Source organism: Lactuca virosa, chromosome 4 (assembly GCF_052849685.1).
Source record: "Lactuca virosa cultivar CGN04683 chromosome 4, Lactuca_virosa_CGN04683_v6, whole genome shotgun sequence".
Lineage (NCBI taxonomy): Eukaryota > Viridiplantae > Streptophyta > Magnoliopsida > Asterales > Asteraceae > Lactuca > Lactuca virosa.
The window spans coordinates 77,692,147-77,700,477 of record NC_136429.1 but is presented as its reverse complement, the minus strand read 5'-3'; the positions used below and the strand labels follow the sequence as shown (position 1 = coordinate 77,700,477).

The 8,331-nt window shown below is 37.4% G+C and overlaps 1 protein-coding gene across 1 annotated transcript; it reads right to left on the bottom strand.

The window, feature by feature from the left end:
* Positions 1 to 307: 307 nt before the first annotated feature.
* LOC145104659 (uncharacterized) lies at positions 308 to 754 on the bottom strand. Its single transcript, XM_079041868.1, has one exon. It carries the CDS (start codon positions 752 to 754, stop codon positions 308 to 310), a length of 447 nt encoding a protein of 148 aa, XP_078897994.1.
* Between the last annotated feature and the right edge of the window lie 7,577 nt (positions 755 to 8,331).

Genomic DNA, 8,331 nt, shown 5'->3' with positions numbered 1-8,331 from the left:
GGTATTTTTGCAATCATCTCCGTCTTTGTGATCCTTTTATCCATTGATTGTAGTTTTGCAAGAACTAAAGCGAAATTTTCTTTTCCTTCATCCACACTCACCTTACCCCTAGTAACATCTTCTCTTGGGTTATGATATTCTCGTGAGTGTTTCGCGAATTCTTCGATAAGAGCTTTGTTAGTAGTTGGATCCTTCTTAGTCATTGGTCCTTGAGAATCTAGAAGTTGTCTCGTTCTCACATCTATCCCATCATATAAAATTGAAATCTCTTGTTACATACTGAGATCATGTTGATGGTACTTACGAATCATTTCTGTATATCTTCCCCAAGCTTCAAACAATGATTTCCAATCATTTGTTGGAATTTCACAATATTTTTCTTTAATCTAGCGACCTTTGAAGGAGGGATAAATTGTTGAATGAACTCTTCCTTCATCCTATCCCATGTAGTGATGGCTCCTGGTGCTAGTGACTCCAACCAATCCTTTGTCGCGTCTTTTAGTGTGATTGGAAGCATTCTCAACATAACTGCATCTTTAGAAACGTTTGGCACATTGAAATAATTTTCTATTTCCAAAACTTCCTCAATGTGCTTGTATGCATCCTCATGATTCCTTCCAAAGAACAGGATATCCTTTATCATGTTGAGGATATGTCCCATAAGTTCGAAGTTCATCGTAGCTGGAATTTCGGGCGTCACAATGCTTAGACTAACATCATCCCGTATATGCCTCTTGTACTCCTCCACCGTCATTGTCGCTATGTCTCCCACTGTGTTTTCGGTTTGTCCTCTCTCACTTATATCATCTCCTTCTGAATCACTTCCTGTTTCTAGTTCGTAGCCTTCTTCCTTCTTGTCCGGAGTCTTCTCCAAAGTTGAAAATTTATCGGATTGGAAACCGCTACTTAATTCTTTGACCTTTTTTATCCTTTTTCTTGTGAAATGTAGATTTTGGATCGTCAAGTGGTGGCACAATTGAAAACTTAGATCCCCTGGTCATGTGCTACTGAGACAAAACAAAAGCAAACACATAAAAGGAATAAAATCTTAATAAATCGAAAACTATTTTGCCAGTTGCCACGTCGTGGTAGATGAATTTCCACGTCGTGTTCGCTGCCTTCACATAAAAACGATTTAAACAAAAAAAATAACTTTCTATGATTTTTACCCCACAAAAGGATCGATTAACTGATACCAATTAAAACTCTAATTGAACAACCGTTCCCCGACAACGGCGCCAAACACTTTTGATGGTTGTGTTTTATATGTATACACTTTTGAAAGCTTTAAATTTATAACCCTTATCTATTTGACTAAACTAAAACAAAAATTAGGCAGTGTACCTAGTCGCGTAGTAGTGTATTAAAGTAAGTACGGGATCGAACACAGGGAATGGAGTCAATTTGAAAATTAAAATTGCTAAAACTTAATCTAATTATTAAAATAAAAACTAATGAAAAGAGGTTTTATCTAATTTGGAAATTTCATAAAAACTTAATTAACTATTAACTAGAACTAAACTAAAAATGAGTTTTAACCAGAGAATGAAGACACTTTCGTTTAGCTTCGAATCCCTTCATTTCCTATGAGTAATTTCCACTACGGATTACTTCTGTTGGTTACCAATCACTAACTGTCATGGTCAGACTAATTATCTTACTTCAATTTATGACACTTAATGACAATGGTTGTGTAGACTAAGGACACTTAATTGATTTTATTGAATGTTTGGACTATGAATGACTAGATCTAGGTTTGTCTTCCTATGGTCAATTCGGACAAACTAGAAATTATTATGGTCAAATAATGTTCTCTAACACAATTAATCAATTAACTTTATTACCAATACTAGGACATGGTCAATCTCTAGCTCTAGCAATTTAATGGTCATAAACTACTAGGAATAAAAATGCATGCAATCAGTGACCAGTTAACATGTAAGGATTAATCTATCGAACACATGTAAAAACCAACATTAATAATCCATAGATCCAATATTAACTCATAATAAATTGAGGCTCATTTACACTAAACGAAATCTAATGGTATTAGCCCAAGATTGTGATAGAAAAACAACTAATCAAATACTAGATTAATCTAAACATCATGCAAACTGAATGCTTGAGTCGATTTATTGCTAATTACTCTTCTTATCTCTTCCTCCTGGTCGAAATCAGGTCTTCTAGGGTTTATAAGAAGTATTCTCCCCAGAAATTTCGTCCTTATGGTCTTATATATTGTCCTTTATATAGGTGGAAAATTGCTATAAATTAGCCACCACATCGAGGGCAATTGCTTGTCGTCAACTTAAAACCCTAGGGACATAAGTAATGGCTGACGATCATCCATTCGTCATGCTTACCCCAAGTCATGGACCAGGAACACTACTATACTATGTAGAACGAACACTCAGGCCAATCCAATCATGAATTCCCACCAATTCCAGATCCGAAAATTACATCTAAAAGATCTCAAATACACACTTGACTTCTTGACAATTCATCGCTAACCCAATGCTCCCACAAGCGTAACATTGTTGATCTAAAAGAAATTTCTCAGGAGACAACCACACTCCCATATGCCCAGGGTACAACTACTTAACAAATCATCCAATATTTCTACAACGAACTTCATTATTGGCAACGCAACTCACTCGGAACTGTTCTCGCAACCACATATATGGACCCATTAGGAAAAATCTGCGAGGGACTGCCGATAACAACCATGACTTTTCAATAATTCAAAATTCTACCAAAATCCATCCTAAACCCGTGGCTACGGAGCCATCAACAACATTTCCATACTGCTCAAACTACCTAACTATGCTGAAGACCAACAAATTACACATACAGATCTCCACGACACATCTTCCGACCTAAGACACAAGTGAAATCCATGATGGTTCACGACATGTCGTGAACCATCCAACCATTAGAATGAGATGCTCACGGTTCCTCACTGTTCTTGCCATCACCCAATCTCATACATGAAGACTCCCGACCAGCACCCAGTGGGCCTATAGGCACACAGGCATCATCCTACCGACCTACATGAACCCATTCAACATCCCCCCTTACACTTACCAACGACCGCATGAGTCATAACATTCTATAACATGCAACCCTTCCACAGTCTAAACTACTAGTGACGCCCCATCTATCAAAAACATGCTCATATGTAACTAGGAAATGAGATAAACTATTGGACGTTTGTCCCAAGTTGAAAGAAATAAATCTAATAAGAACTATTCCATAAAGCCAAACCGTGTTCCTTCATTATCGTATCTTTACCCAAAGGTTGAAGTACCAGCGGATCGGGAAAAAAGATGAACCCTAACCGCTAACAAAAACGTTCTCTTAATAACCAAAACATGATCCTACACCTTAATTGAAACTGAACAGATCCCACCAATGCCCCACGAATCCGTGAATACTTTTAAATTTAGAGAAAATTCCAACATTATTTAGGGATGATGTTGAAAACCTGATCGGATCACCTGAATTCCAACCCTACAGGTGCGATACGCCTAAAACGAACTTTGTGTAGTTCCTTGGTCACCCCAGAAAACTGAACAACATCCTGTTGACTTCCAAACTTCTAATAACCAAGGACAACTGCCAAACTCGATCCTTTAGAGACAATGATCCCATGACCAAACAATCAAGAGTACCCAAAAACAGGGACCAAGATATGTGTCTTATAAAAGTTGACGAAAGGTTGACACATCAATTACACCTTCCCCTAGTACTCCTTAGAGACCCTCACACGACCCCCAAATGCTTATGAGGAATGAACTGACCAACCGACTGGAAATGAATCGAAAACTAAACCCAATGATCCCTTGTACAGAAAAAGAAATCATGCGCGGAAATACATATAATGTACTATGAAGCTGGTTGACAGATCAACAACTGCCTAACCATGACCATCAATGACAACCCCTTACTAAGAGCTAACCTTGTCCTTTATATTTGATGCCCAACCTGAGCGACTCAATTCTCCTTTTTCAAGATCCTTGGCGTTTCCAAAAGAAACTACTGACCACCATGAGTTCCTTACCTAATAACATTCTGTTGTGAGGAAAACACATGCAACCCTGGACGATATAAACCTGACGGAAACTCGCTCTTTACTCGATCTGACCGATCTTCAAATTCTTCCAAACCACGAAGGATTCCAAAAGACCCTCGAGATCGTAATGAGAAGACTGCCTACCCACTAGCTCTTCAATTGTTGCTTACCTTCACCCCTTCAACAATAATAAACCTACACCAAAACCTTGCACACTCGAATCGTAGATTCCTTCGTACCACTACACTGACCCTACAAATGTCGGGCATACCGATAATCCTCCAAGCAGAATACCTAGTTCTCCCCCACTTAGGATCCGAACCACCATCGACTGACACATGCAATCTCAGAGCGTCACGCCAACTCTGCTAGGTACTTGTCAGCACTCACACTCGGTGTGATATATGGCATATGACAATCCTTCAAATAGTAACCAGCAATCGCAAAGAAATCATGAGCCTTAGATGGAAACGCTAGAGACTTTCCCGACATTACAACTTCCAACCCTTTAAGAATGATCCATACACCTTTTGATTTACAAAGCACCCCAAATGCGGAATTTTTGATCCATTAAAACCTACAGATGCTAAAATAAATGTTCTAATATACTAATCATAAGAATGATTATAAATTTTCCGACCCCACACTAACCATGTACATACCCATTCTAGATAGAACTGAAGATCAGTATGAAGTCAAAAACAAAATAACGTATGCCGAATTAGAATAAGAATCATGAATTAATCACATAAATTTTGCAAGTAATCTTGGTCAAAGTTTTTGTATATTATTGATCAAGAAATGAAACATACAAAGAGCCTTGGTTTTCTCAACCTAACTGATATTGATACAAAAAGGGAGTCTTTTTGGGAAGCTTACCTAACAAGCTAACCTAAGGGCTATATATATAGTGGCTAAATACATCACATGCCAAATAAACTAAGAAACCACTTAAGTCTTCAATCATAGACTTCATCATAAAATGCCAACTCAGTTTCAATATTTTACAATACTCAACAATCCCCCCCGAAATGTTGAAACTGATGAAGATCGTGATTTACATCTTCTTGGCATTTCCTCCTCTTTAATTGTGAGACTCATCAGAACCTGAGGTCTTTAAAGAGAAAGGAACAGATCTGAAAAATATCATCTTCAAAGAACAAAGATCTGAAAATGTGAACTCCCGCTTGAACAAACATCACCCCCCTTGAATCTTCAACAAATGATATGAAGAGGATCTGAATGTTAAGAAGTATCAAAATCACCATCAACATACTCGAATCACAAGCAAGTTCGCTAGCAAACATGAAAGCTTTCCGAAGGCTAACTTGGAATTTCAAAACCCATCAGATCTGAAATCATCTGCAAAAATTCGTGTGAATAAGACTTGATTCGGAAATGTTGCACTTTTGCACCCATTATTTCGCATAAACACCATAATCTTCAAAGAACGAGCGAATAATCGGCAAAATATGAATATAACTAGTGGATAATAGCTTTAACCGATGGGTAAATCAACAAACTATGACACCATTATGAGCTTGATGTGACAAGATGCGAATCTCGAAACCACTCGCAGGTGAATAGTGTCATTTCGTAGCCAAACAACTAAAATACATTCTTTTTGGGTTTTTCGGATTTTTATGAGGCTAAAAACGAAAAAAAGAACAAAAATCTTTTTTGGTTTTCGATTTTCCGAGGCTTCAAAATAAAGGAAAGAACAAAAACATATTTTTGTGATTTTCATGTTTTTGAGAATCAGACAAAACGAAAAGATCAGAAACAAAAGAAAGAAGGGTTTAAGTGTTTTAGACCAAGAAAAGATAAGAAACAAAACGCAAGAAATGATTTATGAGAGTTTCAGAGGTGCGAAAATATTAGCTTCAAATTGCAAAGTAGCCCATAACTCCGAAATCCAAACGCCGAATTCAAAAATACGAGATGTTGCGAGCCTCACAAGTCGTCGCAAAAAATACTTCATTTTTGCAAAATCCGTTCGCAACTGAGATTAAGAACAAAAGTTGCGAGATCCATATCCTCAGAAAATGCCTTTTCTGCGAGATGATCTTTCCAACTACACGTGTTTTCCGTTCGGTTGCTATCATCATTTCAGATATGTGAACACAATATTCTAGACAAGCTTTGAAACTTGCTTTTTCTGACACATCAATTAAGAGACCAGTCGCAATCACTCTGACGACATGCTTTTTCCTGCCCAATCACATCAACTTCTTTTCTGACAGATGTTGTCACTTTCTTTATTTCTGATCAACTGAAAGTCAATGAACAAAAGTGAACAATAGATTTTATCAGCTTGTCACATCTTTATGTTGGAGGAAAGGAGACAAAGAAGCTGTCATTTCTTTTTCTAATCTCAGCAGTAGATATATCAGATCGAAATTTGTCACATCCTTATTTCATTCAAGCTATCACATCAGCTTTGAGCTTTCCTGCTGGAATTTATGAGACCACCCGTTTGAGACACAAGATGCAGGTTCTCCCTTTTCTTGTTGACCGATATATAACCCATATATTCATGAATCAAATCGGCGCATAAGCAAAAATTAGCCCATTAGTGTATTAAAAAGAAGAGCAGCCCAGGATGCAAAAGCCCCATATCATTTTGATTTCGGTGTTGTGATGTATTTTACACTTTGACCAAATAAAACCACCATTGTCAATTCGCAATAAATGAATGTAAAATGCCACCTCCTCACAATTTAATCCTAAATAAAAAGCAGTCATCGCTCACCATATTTGACCCCTTCATTTTCGTTCGTTAACTGCTTTCGTAGATTGTTTCTTCATCAAAAATATCCTTCACAAAATACCATTGATCGTCACTTTCGCAGTGTACACAAAAAACTATTAAAATTTTCCTTTTAACTATGGCTTTCATTCCTTTAATTGGTGCTCCCTCTCAAAATAAGCTTTGGTAATTAAGACGGATTTTCAGGGACCCGTTTGAAATTGAGAATCGAATATGAACCTTTGCACACCCATTGCATTGGAGAAACATTCGGAACAGAACGATAAATCATTTCTGAATATTGAGAAATATTCAAAATCGGATTCTTATTTGGAGCACAAAAATTATCAAATATCTCATAGAACCAACCATAGAACATTTTCTCTTTTCTCCAACTTTTAACAGACTTTTGAGAACGAATTTGTGAAACGAAATTTCTTTCAACATGTTTGGTTTCAACTTTCTGAACTTTTTCACGAACATGAAAAACTTTCATTTTTGGCACCCCATCCAAACCTTTTTCACCTTTCTCTTCTTCTTCTTCTTCTTTTTCAAATTTCAAGAATTCAGAACTGATTTTCGGATCTGAACTGCCTCATCACATTTCGGAATCTAAATATCACAAGCCTTTGGTACATAAACTTTTTGAGTTTTGTACATGAAGGGTCTAATTAGTGGTTTGGTCTAGGCTTTCTATGTAATAGGTTCTTTTGAGTCAATTTATAGCTTTTGGTAGTTTGTGAGATGTTTACGGCCCGACAATGAGTTTACGGCCGTAAACCTGTTTACAGCCGTAAACCCAAGGTCGGCCCAGGTCCAGTATATATAGAGGTATGCTAGGTCATTTATTAGTTGTTGATGCCACAGAGTTCACGGTTGTTATTACCACAAGTTGTACCAGACATTATCTAATAGAAAGCGTGTGCAAGCTTGTTATCATTCTTGTTTCTACTTGTTCTTTATTGTTAACTGATTGTGTTTGCTGTTTGATCACTGGTAAGATCCGTTTCAGGACCTTACAATTGGTATCAGAGCAAAACCAGCGTCAAAAGCACTCTACAATCGATTCTTGACCGTGTTCTTATTTGTTTGCGACTAAAGTTGGTGTTTGCTGAGAAAGGGTTTCAAGCTTCATTCAAAAACTACGTTTTTCTCAAGTTTCTGGGAGATTACGGCCTTAGCTTACGGCCGTAAACTTAGATTACGGCCGCAAACTCCCATCAGTTCTTGAACCGTGAACTTGGTTCTTGGGCCGTGAATAAGGATTGTTCATAAACCGGAAACTTAGATTCTTGGACCGTGAACTTAAACCGGAAACACCTTACGACCGTAAACTCCGGACCGTGAACAGAGTTTACGGCCGCAAACTCTCCTTTGACCGTGAACATAGTTTACGGCCGCAAACTCGCCTTTGACTGTGAACTTGTGTTTGACCGGAAACTTAATTTATTTTTTTTTAATTTCTGTTTGATATTAATTTAATATTAATGGAATCTCAAAGTCAAAATCA

What these genes read in the sequence shown, in the direction of transcription:
- LOC145104659 (XM_079041868.1), bottom strand. Translation starts at nt 754, where the DNA reads ATGACGGTGGAGGAGTACAAGAGGCATATACGGGATGATGTTAGTCTA.